This window comes from Palaemon carinicauda, chromosome 2 (genome assembly GCF_036898095.1).
Source record: "Palaemon carinicauda isolate YSFRI2023 chromosome 2, ASM3689809v2, whole genome shotgun sequence".
NCBI classification, from domain to species: Eukaryota; Metazoa; Arthropoda; class Malacostraca; order Decapoda; family Palaemonidae; genus Palaemon; species Palaemon carinicauda.
The window spans coordinates 62966444-62981752 of record NC_090726.1 but is presented as its reverse complement, the minus strand read 5'-3'; the positions used below and the strand labels follow the sequence as shown (position 1 = coordinate 62981752).

Here is a 15309-nt window from a genome sequence, read left to right as displayed (position 1 = left end):
CGGGGTATTACTCGTCTTTTTTTTTTTTCTAAGAACAACATAGGGAGCTGCAGTTGCAGATACTACCTTTTCCTTTGTATAAGAATGTTCTTATAAACTTCCATGCCTTCATCCATTACATTTCTGAACTGCTACATATGAATCATTTGCGAGTCCCAATCTTTGGCCATTGTCTGAATGTCATTTGCTGTTTTAGGTAGAGTTAAGAGGCATTTTAGTGTTAGGTCGACTTCCTTTCCGCATCTCATGTTTTTCTTCATCCTCATTTGAGGACTTCGTCATCTCTGTCAGATATTTATCCGTGTGCCTCTATCAAGTTATTTGCTACATCAGAAGTTATATTTGTGAAGCCTTCTGCTCCAAAAAAATTTGCCAGCCTCACTGCCTTATCTACTGTCAAGTGGTGGATTTTGTTAGAATATCCTTTACAGTCTTTGACTACTGCTGGCCACAATTTCTTCTAGAAAGCTTTGAGTGATTTTTTTTCTTCATCTATTTTTATGGCCTTCTGGACATTTTGGAGACACATTGCAATGGTGTACCTAGGCTAGTACTCTTTTCACATTAATAGATTTAACATGGTGTTGCAGGGAATTTTGGGTATAAAGTGTCTTGATCCATGTGCGGAATCAGCATTGTCATGCTCTGCAATAAGAATTTACTGTACACCCTCATACGACAGGTCGATCACATGGCCTCGGGTATTGTCTATTAGGAGAGGCACTTTAATACCAAGGTCATTTCTGGCAAGATAAAGTTTGACTTCATGGATGAAGTGCTGGTGAAAACAATGTCAATGCTTTCATTTTCCTTGCCCTTTTGTCGTGTATCTAGTGCACTGATAGCAGATTATTTTTTTATTTTTTCCAAACATTATAAGTGTGAGGCAATCTTTGTAGGCCTTGAATCCTTGAACTCTGGACTTTACATTCATAATGATAGTATGTGATGGCCTATGTTTCCAAAAGTGGCCAGTCTCATCCATATTGAAAATGTGTTCATTATAATAACCCCTGTCCTTGATGATTTCCTAGAATATGCCTTTTACCTACTCATCAGGGGCTGGTTTGTTAGCAGAGGCAGCTTCTTTCTGTAGTGACACGCTTTTAAGGTTGAACTTTGAAGCCACTCCTTGCTGGCATTAAAATCTATTGGTTAGGTGAGAGATGCCATAGATAGTTATGGTTGAGTCGTCGTCACTTCCATCCGTAATCTTGCTGTAGAGCTGCCTCCTCCTCGCTTATGGTGTTGGTATCCAATGCAGTGTTCTTCTTCCTTGTCACTTATCCAAAGGGCTAATGCATACTCTATCTTTTTGATGGTCTTATTGCTGGAAGTGATCACCCTTTTTGCTGTCTTGTTAAAAATGAAATTTTCTGTTATCCTTATAGTCTTCATCCTTTTAGATATAGCGATCAGTAGATTCATTGATGCTGTAATTGTGGCATATGTCTGCAAAGCTTCCCTTTTCCTTAAGCATGAAGAGGAGTTTCATTTTCTCTGCATCTTCTTATGGTGCTTTGGATAATTGCTCTAGAAGATGCTAAATATTTGGCTGTCATGGTAAGGGATGAAAGCAATTCAAAATTTTAGCCAAAAGTGCTAAAACTACTGAACAATACTGTTAAAGATGCGGAGCCATGTCATGTGTGTATGTGTAGAAGCAAATTACAACGTAGGATATTGAATACAGCAGTTTGCTTGAGAGTGATCCAGAGGTCGGATAGCCAATCGCGGCAAGGATACTGATCACCATGCTCTGATTTGTTGTGTGTCCCTTACCGATCTGTAGTGTGCCTTGTACACAAAAATCTGGCCAAGGTAGGCCACTCTTCCCCATACTTCATGAATCTCTTTTCAGTTAGGTTTTGGAGAGCATAGGATGATTAACCCTTTTACCCCCAGGCTATTTGGAAATTTCCAACCCTTAACCCCCAGGGGGTTATTTTTTTCCCAGCACATTCTGGAGTATATTTTTTTTAAATTGCTCTAATAGCCTTAATTTTTGTCATAGAGAGGTCAGGTTGGTCTCATTCTCTTGGAAAATGCCTGAATTTTCTCAAAAAAATTATCAAAAATATGAAAAAAAAATTTTATAGCACTTTTTTGCAAGGACGTACCGGTACGTCCATAGGGGTAAAGGGATGGCTTTTGTGAAACGTACCAGTACGTCCTTTGGGGGTAAAAGGGTTAAACACAAAACAACACAGAGCAAAGCAAAACACGTCTGACCAACGCTGGTGCTATGGAGGAATGAGTTAAGGGGGTGGGAAGGTTTAGGGGTGGGGAAGGATAGTCGTAGTAGGAGGCAGCAGATGGGTGTCGGACAGCACCTCGTTGCTCCGGGGATGTTGATGAGGGAGAGGTCTAATTGGTGTGGGACCTATGGTCGTGGTTCTATCACGCCCCAGTTTACTATACCGACACTCATAGAGTGAGCGAGCTGGGTTTATTCCTGGCATTCCATGCATCCTTTTTTTTCTCTGGTATATTTAGCAATAACTATGCCTTAGAAATGGTGCTAGAGGAGCATTTCACGGAGCGACACAGGTCGAGCCCAGAAATAGATTTTTCCTTCGTCAAAATCCCTTTTTAAGACTAAGAGTCTGCCACAATTTTATTACATTCCCTCTTTGGAAAATAGATAGGATTTTATCAGAAAATAGATTTTTTTATCTGGTAAGAGCCAGTCAGTATTATTTGGATGCAGACTAAAAATTGAATCCAAGTCTTATAAAAGCCTTGAAGGTTAAGATTCGAGATATTTTTACAGAATTCTTTCTTTGGAAAGAGTTTTAGTATCAGTCCATTCACTTACCAAGTTCACTAAGATTATCTCAAAGAATCCTGTTTTACTTATCAAAATCACTGAACTCTAGGTCCTATATCGGCTGCTATCAATATGATTTATTAACTTTTTTAATTCAGTTACTGTAATTGATATTAGTTCCGATACGAATACAAACTATTATTCTTTACTAGGAGATAGATTCAGCACAAGCTGGTATTCCAGACATAAAAAATGATGTGACAGCCAACTTCTTGGTAATACAGTGGAACCTCTACACACGAACGTATCTACATCCGAATTTTCCAACATCCGAAGTAAAATTCGAGCAAATTTTTGACTCTACACCCGAATTTTATTTCGACACACGAAGTAAACATTACGCCATTGAGCGTCGAGTGCTCGGTTATCTATTCTTGTGGTTATCGTGTGGTTGTCATCTGTTTGGTCTGTTATTAACAGTGCTTATTTTCTTCCTTTTCTCACATTTCCTTTTTTATTTTACCTATAATCATGGTGCCTAAGAAGCTAAGTTTTAGTACAGGAAGAAGGGAATTCTTTCATTAGAATTGAAGCAAGAAATTATAGAAAAACATGAGAGCAGTGTGCATGTGAGTGATACTGTATGGCTAAACAATGTGGCTGGAATAGGCCTATGATCTCGAGGATCATCAAGCTGAAGGCAGCCATTAAAGCAAATAACCATCGAAGGGGATCACCATTATTACAAGACATCTTAGCAATACCCTAGAAGAGATAGAACGCCTTTTGTTGATAGGAATAAAGGACAAAGAGATTGTTGGCAACGATCATTTGTGAGAAGGGCCAGCGTGATGAACAGAAAGAAAGAAAAAAGTGAAGCAAAGAAAACCATGATAGCATTAACAAGCTCTTTTAAATAAGACATCTCTCTTTTTCTGTTTCTCTCTAAACATAGCATTAACATGTTCTTTAAATAAAATCTCTCTCTCTCTCTCTCTCTCTCTCTCTCTCTCTCTCTCTCTCTCTCTCGTTCTTCTTCGCTGTTATAGTGTTAGATACGTCTATTATTTTTTTTCCGAGAGAGAGAGAGAGAGAGAGAGAGAGAGATTAAACAAAAATGTGTTTAGAGTACGTATGATTTTTAACAGCGTCAACGAGTTGAAAAACAATTAAATGTAACTAAGAAAGTAATTACAGCTAATGTGAATTCCTTTATTAACTAAAACAAATATTGATACAAACACACTCGTGTGCGTATGCACAAACACACACACAGGTGCAAAAATTGCTACGCAGTAAGAGAGACAGTCGGGGAGGATGTAGAGATGGTGACTGCGATAACATACCGTAACTCGTCACTGAAAGTGATGAAAATAAAAAATCAAAAGAAAAAAAAATTAAAAAATATGAAATATAAAAAAAAAAAAAATAAATAAGCTAAGTTAGATTAAAATTTCCGTAGTGTAAGTTACGGTATGTTATCGCAGTCACCATCTCTAACTCCTCGCCGATCGTGTCTCCTTGTGCGTGTGTGTGTGTTTGCGCATACGCACACGAGTGTGTTTGTATCAATATTTGTTTTAGTTAATAAAGGAATTCAGATTCGCTGATATTGTTTTTTTAGTTACATTTAACTGTCTATCAACTCGTTAACGCTGTTAAAAATCATATGTACACAACACATTTTTGTTTAATCTCTCATTTTTGTTTAATCTCTCTCTCTCTCTCTCTCTCTCTCTCTCTCTCTCTCTCTCTCTCTCTCAGAAAGAATTAATAGACGTCTCTAACACTAACAGTGAAGAAGAAGAAGAAGAAGAGAGAGAGAGAGAGAGAGAGAGAGAGAGAGAGAGAGAGAGATTTATTTAAAGAACATGTTAACACCATGTCTACCTTCTCGCCGATCGTCCGTCTCCTGGCGTAGCAAATCCTACACCTGCGTCGGCCTGTCTCTTAAGGTAAAGTGGCAATAAAACACATTTTTTATTTATTATTTCTTTATAATTATCTTTTTTACATGCTTCTTTCATATCATGCAGTTATGTTATTGTTATGAGTAATTATGTGTAGCCATTTATTAAGGATTTATTATGGGTTTTTAGGCTGAGGAACGAATTAAATGAATTACCATGTATTCTTATGGGAAAATTCGTTTCTACATCCGATCATTTTCTACATCCGAAGTTGGTTGTGGAACGAATTAAATTCGTATGTAGAGGTACCACTGTAGTGGGTGGATGGTAGATGGGGACACTTCCGCTCTGCCCGCACACTCACTAGCTTAGCCACTTTTGATTTGGCTACAGTAGAGAGCTGACGTGCCCCCTCGTCTGTCCATTTTCTGTTCAACTGGTTGTATCTAACTTTGTTCTCTTTTTTTTTTTTTTTTTTTTTTTTTTTTTTTTTTTTTTTTTTTTTTTTTTACAGGCGTGACTGTGCTGTTCTGGAGGAAGTAGCATTCGGGTCTTCCCTGGTACGGACGGCCGCCTCGAGTGACATGTTCCATTCCTCCTTGAAGATGGATCCTCACCAGCTTTGCCCTTCGTGCAGATAACACTCCTGCATGGGGGCATCTCCTTGTGGCAAGCGTCGGGAGTGGCCTTCCTCCCATTGGGAGCAGTACAACTGCAGGAGGAAGTGGTGATCAAATATGGACTCTTTGCCCCCAAGTTCTTTCTCGAAGGCCAAGAACCCCAGAATTTCTTCTTTTTACACAGGAACCCACCCTCCAGCCTCTGTCCACTCAGATTCCTTTGGGATACGATCGGATAAGATGTACATGCCTTTGACTCCAGGATGACCCTCTAGCTTGGAGGACCCTGTTGCTTCCCCTGGCAAAGTAGTAAAGCTCTTCATGTGCTTTGGTCATCTTTGGGACTCTCAGGTTCCCCCTTAAAGGACAGATTTATAGAGGTGTTGAAGCGTGACGCACAGCAGGATCCTCCATCTTCTGCAGAGGTTGGCATCAGCCTTTCCTCTTCCTGTGCTAAGACAGTGACTCTCTTTTCTCCACCCCCATGCCCCATGCCTTTTCATCTGCAGTTCCTCCTCCACTCAAGGTTTAATAGGTAGTTTCCTTGTGGGGTAACAACCATACTAGCTTAGTCCTCCTGGTGAACATGCATGCTGATCCCGCTCAGCCCCAGGTGCCCCCCCTCCGCCCCAGGTGCCCCCCCTCCCAACATTTCGTCCTTATAGGTAATCTCAGCAGTCACCCTCGCATTTGTTGGGGGTTTGCTATGCTCAAAAGGACAGCTCCTTGGGCATCTCATTGTGTGCTCTAGCTCTTTGGAGTGATCATGGGAGTGTCCTTATCTCCTCCTGTGGCCCAGTGGGCCTCTCTTATACCACAACGGCAAATAAGGTCCCGCCTAAATGCCCTCATTTGCCATCAGCAGGATGTGCTCTGGAGGCCCCCTACCTGGCAGGGGACTCTCCTGACAACTCGGGAAACGCTAGTTACCATCCTCCTACTCTCCCCTTCTCCAGGTGTCGTCCACATCCATGGCCCTCTTAACGACCTCTGCCTTTTGAGGAAGTTCTTGAGGTCTATGCTCGCAACCCTATCTCTCAGAAACACCCTCTTGCGTATAGTATGCATGACGAGAGTCACGAGCGAGACAATACCGCTCGCCTCATCCCACTCAAGGGTACATGTCTATACTCCTCCAGCTCCTCACCCCTCTTCTGCTTCGGATCCTGGTGCAGAATTGGTTAATGACATTATCAAAGCAACCTTGGCCTCCAGACCTGCCCTGTTCAAGGCTTCTTTTTCATCAATTCAATCCAATGAGCCAGTTGCCATCCCTTTAGCATTAAAATTGTTTTCAGGGAACCCTAGAGCCCCTTCAACCGTAGACGGCAAAGCATGATGTCATCTTTTTGTGTTCCCACTGCCCTTTTTGTGCCAGTACCTCGGCTAGGGCACCAGCACCATCAGCCATGCCAGTGCCAGCTCATGTATCCAGGTATCAGTGACATCTGGAACTTTGGGCTGCTAGGTCCCGCCTCTCAGATCCGGACCCCTTATGAGCACAATTGGGTCTGGTCGCAGCCAAGTTTCCTCATTAGGTACCATAAACAGGGGCAAGTCATGACTCCTGCAGGAGACACCCTAGAATCAGGAAGTGATCAAGATCTATGTGGGAGATCTCTTTCATAAAATCTTATAGACTCTACCCTATTGAGGCAGATGTTTGCCCTCTCTGATTCCTCCCCTGAGACTTTCATCTGGCTTCCAGGAGCCCCCTCATGGCTTTCTGTCCCTGGAGCCTTCCCAGCCACAGGAAACTCCTGCAATGCTATTAACCCTCCCCAAAGAAGGCAAGTCCTGGGGTGTGAAGGACGACTTCCATTTAGAAATATTGGTTGCATAAAGTCATGGACGACACTGTTCTTGAGGGAAGTGTTCAACCGACTGTAGCAACTACATCAGCACTACCTCTTAGGGAAGCTCCTCTGAGGCCTCATTCCTCTATTGGTACCCTCGACGACGACTATAACCCACCCAGGCCCAGCTGGTTACAAGCCAGAAGTTGGAAGTTTTGATTGAATGTGACTTGAATTGCTCAGATGGTGTACTTCCTGCCCCAGCCAGCCACTGAGCTTAGGGAGTTTAACTCCATTTTCCTCCAAATCTTGGCTTACATTCGAAAGGTTAACTCAAAGGTCTTAATGATTCTACTTACTGCACTCCAGATAGTTGGGACACTATCCTACACCTATTCTGTAATGCTCGCAGATCCAGGAGACTGAGATTAGGGCTTCCTTGGTTTAGGCTGGTGGCTGGTTTTATACGGAAAGTGAACTTGTATATCGCTGCAATGAAAAACTCCCTTAGGGCGAGCAGCTCCTCAAGGTTACTTCCTCCTCCCTTTGTGAGATAAAGGAATTATTATGACATACTTAATGAAGACCCTTCTCCTCTTCCAGTAGATCCAGCAGTGTCAGCCCAAGCCCAGGACATATTCACAGACAAGTTGGCTTCGCAGCCAATCACTTTCTTCTGGCGACACGTTGGGAATGGAGAGACTTGCGAAGACGACTCTTCAAGCCTCCTCCTGGGTGTGACTTCTGGTCTGGTACAATTTGCTTCCAGGCAGACAGAGAAGATCTGTCCAACATGGACAAAGAGAATGTTTTCAAGAACACCATGTCTGGAGCTTGGGCAGTCGAGTTCAAAGTTCAAAGCACTGCCAACCAGTTGGGCAACTGGGTCTTGAAGAGACACGATTCTATCGTCTCGAAGTTCCTGAGTCAGGTGTCAAAGAGGGAACGCTTCCTACTCTGTAACTCCCCTGTCTCCACCCCTTCCCTGCTTCCAGTGGACAAGGTCGAGGTGGTTGCAGAGAAATGGAGGAAGGCAACCCAGAAATGCTCTTCTCCTTCAGTACCAGCTGTGCCATAAGCTCTGCCTGCACAAAGACAGGCACAAAAGACCTTCCCCGATTCTACTAGGCAGAACACTACCAAGAAGACCACTCAACCTAGCAACCTTTTCTAGGAAAAGATCTGCAAGGAAGGAGAGGTTGAGCAGTCAGGCATGGACAGCAGCCCCTGTGGGCATTTCTTCCGTAATTCCACCAGTAGGGGGATACATGCAACTCAGGTGGCAGCATTGGGAGTGCCACAGGGCTGAACTCTGGACAGTAAGTGTCCTTCGGGCAGGGTACGTCATCCATTTCATCAGCTCTCCGCCTTCCCTGATTCGTCAGCTGTTAGGTCCTCCGTCCCTCACCAACTTTCTCCCTCCTCTCACTCTAATGCCAATGAGCCATTCATTATATTTGAGAGAATCTGACAAAGACCTTCTCTGTCAGGAAGAGTTCAAATAGGCAGTAGACAATAGAGCAGTCGAGGAGATCGATGACTGGCCTTCAGGCTTCTACAGCAACCTTTTCTTGCTCAAAAACTGTCAGCAGGTTGGAGACCATTCGTGAACCTGTCCCATCTGAATGACTTTGTTATGCAAACGATGTTCAAGATGGAGACTCCCTGTCCTGTTTCTTGGCTTGTGATGATAGTTATTACTTTATTCATAGTAAATCCCACATGCCTAGATAGAGCTTTGAGTTCACTAATTTGTTTGCCTACAGCCAATGCCAAAATAAAGTGTCTTGAATTTAAGTTCTTTTAAACTTACTGCAATATATTTTATTCACTGGTTTATGAATACTGTAGTTCCATATAAATACAGTACTTCTAAATCAAAATTCTAATGAATAGAATTTTCTACTGGAGGTTTTTCAATATTATTAGACCTGAAGACATCTGCAATGATATTTGAAGTGGACATGTAACCCAGTATGGTTCACCACTGAATTAAGCATTGACCTTTAGCTTAATAAATATCTGCATTCTTACTTTACAATATATTTTCAGTATTAGCAATCAAGCTAATACTGAAAATATATTATAAAGTAAGAATGCAGAAATTTATTATCTAAATTGGTCTTAGTTACAGAAACACATTTTGATTTGCACCAATTAGAATAAATATGCTTATTAGTAGATTTTCTCTTTAAAAAAAAACTGAAATAGACACCCTAAAAGGCCATGAAAATCCATTCTTTCTGAGTTGATGGTGAAGGACTAGTACCATCATCCTTGTAAAAACCTGAGGAATCAAGATTAAAAGACGGGCCTTCGAACCAGCATATCTTTTTCCCCTACACAAACTGAAGGAATACCCTTGAATCCCTATGAATGGATATATGAAAGTAGGAATCTGTCGAATTAATAGTGAACATATCTGCCCCTCGAATAATTGATTAGGACGGTAAACTCAATTTCAAAATATCCTTGGTGCTTTTGAAACTAGAAGTTCTTAATTATAAAAACCTGGGCATGGATCTACAACTTCTTTTTATGACTTCTTACTCCAAATTTTTCTGAGATTCCAATAACAATGCAGGAACTTTTAAATGGTTTTGATGTAACTTGAAAGAAGAATCTGATCTGTTGATATAGGGAGTTGGCTGTGCAGATGAATATGATTCTACTTCATAACAACTGAAAAAACTAACAGCTTTTAATAAAGATATTCCAAATGTTGGTGGAAGTAAGCAGATCTGCCTCCTACGGGAATACCTTGTAGGGAGAATCATTGTCATCACCTGCCCTAGCCACGAGCCCTTCCATGATAGCAGTTTATTCTTCTTACTGTACAAAATCTTAAATGACTCTTAGTACCCATACTTTATGAAAGGATAGGAGCAGAGCAAGAAGGTGCCGACAAACAGAGAGTTAGATTGGAATGCCTGCAAAACTGATCTTAGGGCATTGAAATGTGTTTTTTAAAGACCTGGTCTATGCTTTAAGATATTTTCTCTGAATCTAAAATAGAACCTAGGACTGGTGTTTTTAAGACAGGCCAGTGAACTTTATGCACTGCAATATGGGTACTCTTACCATTAATTGTAAATACTTAGGTCTGTCCTTTGCACATGACTTTGTAATGAAGGCTCAAACTCTCGAAACACAGGTAGCCAGGACCAGTCCACTGCAACACAAACCTTTAGTAGCCAGGAGGAGTCCTCTACTTTTTTATTATTCATATTTAGTTTTAAAGAAGTCAATATCTCCAGAAGAAGTACACCCAGAATATTTCTGTATGGCATTCCAAGAAGCAAGCATTTAGGCATGTAATTTCTTAAAGGCACAAGGTGCTTGTCTGAAGATCATAGTTTTCTCTACTTCTTTGCCTTGTAAACGAGATCTTGGTGTGAACTATTCTAATAGCAGAAACTTGGAAATGGCAAACAATCCTCTTTATTTTTTTACCTATTTGATGTGACTCGCAGGTAGAGTCGTCATTGTTAGGATCAGAAGTAGCAGTAAGACAGGTAGTATCTGCTTCAGTTAATGTTTCATTCTTTACTTACTTGACCCATCATTATCTTCCATAATCTTCTCGTTTTTATTATGGTATTCTTCAACCTGTAACTTTTCAAAGTTATTATCCACTGTATTATATAATAGTGGTAATTGCTTTATCCTCTTTGTAACATCTGATGGGCAAACAACTACAAACATCTTAATTTTACTGTTATGAGTGATATTTCTTCCTTACAATTATGACTTTTTGGTGGGACTATTGATTCAGGTGCAAATCTCAATAGCAGAAGCCTAATAACCCTTTTACCCCCAGGATATTTGGAAATTTCCAACCCTTAACTCCCAGGGGATATTTTTTTTTAAGCACATTTTGCAGTTTATTTTTTTTAAATTGCTATAACAGCCTTAATTTTTGTCATAGAGAGGTCAGGTTGGTCTCATTCTCTTGGAAAATGCCTGAATTTTCTCAAGAAATCCTCATAAATATGCAAAAAAAAATTTAAATAGCATTTTTTTGCAAGGACGTACCGGTACGTTCATGGGGGTAAAGGGATGAGTTTTGTGAAACGTACCAGTACGTCCTTTGGGGGTAAAAGGGTTAATGAATCATAAGCTAAAGTCAGGTTTTTTTTTTTTGTAATCTTTCATGTTTGGGATCTTCAGCAAATCTTGATCCTATAAAACTAAATTGTGAATAAGGTTAATAAAAAAGATTTGTTGTGATTTAAATGTGTTTGTTGTAAAAGGTTATTTTTTTTTTTTTTATAAATCCTATACCCATGAATTCCTGCCTTCCACCCTGGCTGATTTCTTTTGGCTATCAGTCCAGACTTCACAAAAAGTGAGTCTAGTAACTGCCACCAATAGGAGCTTAAGAAACCTTAGGCACATGCACAAAGGTACTGCAATTAGTATTTTGTCTGTTAAAACAATAACTGAAATTTTTAAAACATTAAATTTTCAATGTCATAATGTTAAATTAAATTTAGTTAAGAACAGACCTTTTGGGTAATTCTGAGAGTCAAAACTGTTAACCAAGCACATTAACTATATAATAATGAAAGCTATGATAGTTTAAAAACCACAAATGCACACTGATTATAATTAGTTTGTGTTAAGTCACTTTAAGTAGATTTTTAGTACCTTTTTTTTCTTCATTTTTTGTGGTAACAATACACTTACAACTACAGAAAGGAAAGGAAAGTACTGTATTATTTCAGTTTTATCATTCAGTCCCTGTATATTAACATGTCCAAACAATAGTGACATGTAGAACAAATGTAAATTTTTGCTTTCCATTGTACAAAATATTGAAAGCATGAAATATTGTATATCTGATCATTCGATTGTATTTTACTTTTTCTTGTAGGTATTTGGAGATGAAAGCTATTTAGAACATGCAAGGAAATCTGCAGATTGTGTATGGGAACGAGGATTATTGCGCAAAGGATATGGCTTATGTCATGGCACCTCTGGAAATGGTTATGCTCTGCTATATTTTTATCAGGTAGGGCTGTTCTTACTTTTTACCTTGCATAACTTATAAGTGATGCTTAGTGTTCGTATCTTTTAATATCAAGTCTTCCTTTACCAGTTCATAAGCTATTTGTTCCTTAAGCTACTATACTATTCATTTGTGCAGGCTATATAAATGTTAATGGCTCTGATCCAATCCTATGCAAATAAAAATCAAAGCAGAATTTGTAAGGTAACAAGATTTATTGATGTGTTAAAGTTATTTTTGTATGAATACCTTTAATACTAGATAGATAACTACTTGACCTATATTTTCCTTCTTAACCCTTTGACGCTTATGCCCTTACAAAAGTCGGGGTAAGATTCAGCACATATGGCCTTCCCCGAAAAATGACGTCCATGAAAAATTTTTTTAAAACAAAATCTATACTTCTAGAATATAACAGATTACGACTTCTGGTTTGTTGCATCATATCGGAAAAAATTTGAACTTTGTACTAATGTAAAAAAAGCATAACTGCAATGCTAAAAAATAATAAAAAATGCAATTTTTTTTAAAGAAGCGTAAATATTTTTTTTACAAATTCATGAAAAATACAATGATTATGTTTGAAGATTTTTTCTAATACTTGAATTGGGTAGAATTGTAGCTCTTTCATGTGGATGCTACCTCTTTCCAATAAATATGTTAGTAAGTGAGGTGTAAATGAATAAATAATAGCCTTTTTTCGGAGCAAAAATTTCAGATTTTCCTACCTGCTTATGTGGACGTTTTTCATTATTACAGCGTAACAAATGAAGATGAGGAAAAATTAAAGACATTATTGTAAAGCAGATTGTATAAAATTTATATGGGTATAGGAAAAATATTGAACAATTTACTGTTAGAAAACGGAGTAAGTTTTGCAATTTTGTTGTAGGGGTTTTTACAATAACATTTTTTATATAGAACCGTTAATTTCTTTATGTTGATTTGTATGCCATTTAAAGTAAAAAGAATGGGCTTTCGAATCATGTATGAGATATGTATACTGTATTGCAGTTATTTACATACGCACTAACCCACCCAGAAGATTTGTTCTACAAGAGCGTAAATTGGAAAAATAGGTCATATTGGAGATTAGCATAGACCTGCCATGCATGCGCTGGTACTACCCGTTTTCTTTTAGGCTCTAGATGTCCCTCAACCATCTTCCCACGCTTGGTTTGAGTTTCGTTTTCCTTGAGTGACGCGCATATTTTCGCCAAATTTCCCCTGAAAATAAATTACGTAAGACGTGGCAATTTGCGTCATCGGATCGCTTACTTCAATAAATATTTTTGTGCAGCAATGCTTCATCGGATCACGAGAGGGGTGAAAATCTCATTCATGTCATAATAAAATTAGGCTTTTTTTGTTTCTAATATTCATGGGAGGAGAAGATATTTCGTTCCTAAATATCAAAATGGGCAAGAATTCATATATTGCAATTATAAAAGGGATTTTGACGAAGGAAAAATCTATTTCTGGGCGAGAGACCCGTGTCGCCCAGTGAAATGCTCCTATAGCACCATTTCTAAGGTATATAACTGCTATATATTAGCAGAGAAAAAATTGCATGGGAATGCCAGGTTGAACCCAGCTCGCTCACCTGTATAAGGTGTCGATATAATACTGGGGCGCGATAAATCACAACCAGAGGCCTCGCACCATTTAGATGTCTCCTGTCAAAATCCCCGAACAGCGAGGCGCCGTTCAACCTCGTACTACAGTACTACTAACCAACCCACGCCAGTGACGTCACTCCTTATAGCACCCCAGATTGGGGCCCAATTAGGGAGGGACGGGTGGTTTCACAGGGCGACACGGGTCTCTCGCCCAGAAATAGATTTTTCCTTCGTCAAAATCCCTTTTCTGGGCTCCGACCCGTGTCGCCCAGTGAAATCGTACCAGAGAATGGGGACCCAATAAGGCTAACTACCTGGAGGGAATAACACAAAATTAATATAGCTGATGAAATTTAATATAAAAAAAGAGGGACATGGAAACCCGTAAACAGATCAACACGTAAAAGACAGAGACAATTAGACATGATACATAAACAAAATGAAACCCGAAGGGAAAGTCAACAGGTATGAATAATGTTAATACAGCTTGGTAAGCAAAATGCAGTAAAGCATACAATCATAGATATAAATAATTAACATAACAAAGGAAGATCAGCTCGGGGATTTCAAAAACAAGTGAAATCAAAATAATTCGTGAAATCGATCAATTGAATAATAAATAATACATCATGGTAAATAAAACAGGTAGGAACAACAGGTAAGCCAGGCAGGAGGGAAAGAGGACAGAGCAAGACTTTGTGATTAGGACTCAGTACCCTCGGGAGGAACTACATTCCCCGCAGCTACTGTGGCAAATCTAAGAGCTTCTAAAGGTTTTAGGTAGTGGCGCTTGAAAACTTTAGGGGACTTCCAACCGGTATATTTTGAGACCTCATCAAATTTCATATGGTGGAAAAAATTAATTGAGGTAGCCACAGCTTGAATATCATGGACATGTGGGAATGATTCAGGATTAACTTGTTTAATAAAATAAAGAATTTGTTGCCTGATTCCCTTAAGGGTAATAGTTCCTCTGTGCTCTCTAATTAATAAGGGCCCTGTGGTTGTAGTGGAAGTTCTACTTAAGTAGGATTTCAGGGTGGTAACTGGACACAGGGATGGATCCCTAGGAAGTGGAACAATCTTCCAGGGGGACCACCTGTTCTGGGGATCCTCATTTTTAGCCAGGAACACTTTGTTAGGGGAGAGAAGGACCTCACCGGAAGGGAGAAACTCTGTGACCTGGGTCTCTAGATAAAGCTGACAATTCCGAGATTCTGGAGCCAGAGGCGAGGCTCAAAAGGAAAAGTGACTTTCTTAATAATGCCATATAGTTACAGGATTCATTTGGAGTGTCAAGAGGCCAGCTTAAGAACATCGTTTAAAAACCAGGAAACTGCGCTAGGGCGAGTGGAAGGTTTTAGCCTGGCACAAGCTTTCGGAATGGATGAGAAATATGAATCCGTTAAATCAATGCCAAAACCAATATGGAAGATCTTTTTCAAGGCTGACTTAATTGTAGTAATGGTACTGGCTGCCAGACCTGATTCGAAGAGGGTCCGGAAGAATGTCACAGTTAGGTTCATTGTCATTTTCTCAACCTGGGAATCTCTCAAGAACTTAGCTAATTTCTTGACAGCCGA

General features: G+C 39.7%; 1 protein-coding gene across 5 annotated transcripts in view; it reads left to right on the top strand.

The window, feature by feature from the left end:
- LOC137625581 (lanC-like protein 2) overlaps positions 1–15309 on the top strand; it is a 190649-nt gene that overhangs the window by 145222 nt on the left and 30118 nt on the right. For all 5 annotated transcript variants that reach the window (XM_068356511.1, XM_068356506.1, XM_068356495.1 and 2 more), the window contains exon 8: positions 11973–12110. In XM_068356511.1, the coding sequence (XP_068212612.1) occupies positions 11973–12110 (138 nt within the window). The remainder of the gene's footprint in view (positions 1–11972; positions 12111–15309) is intronic.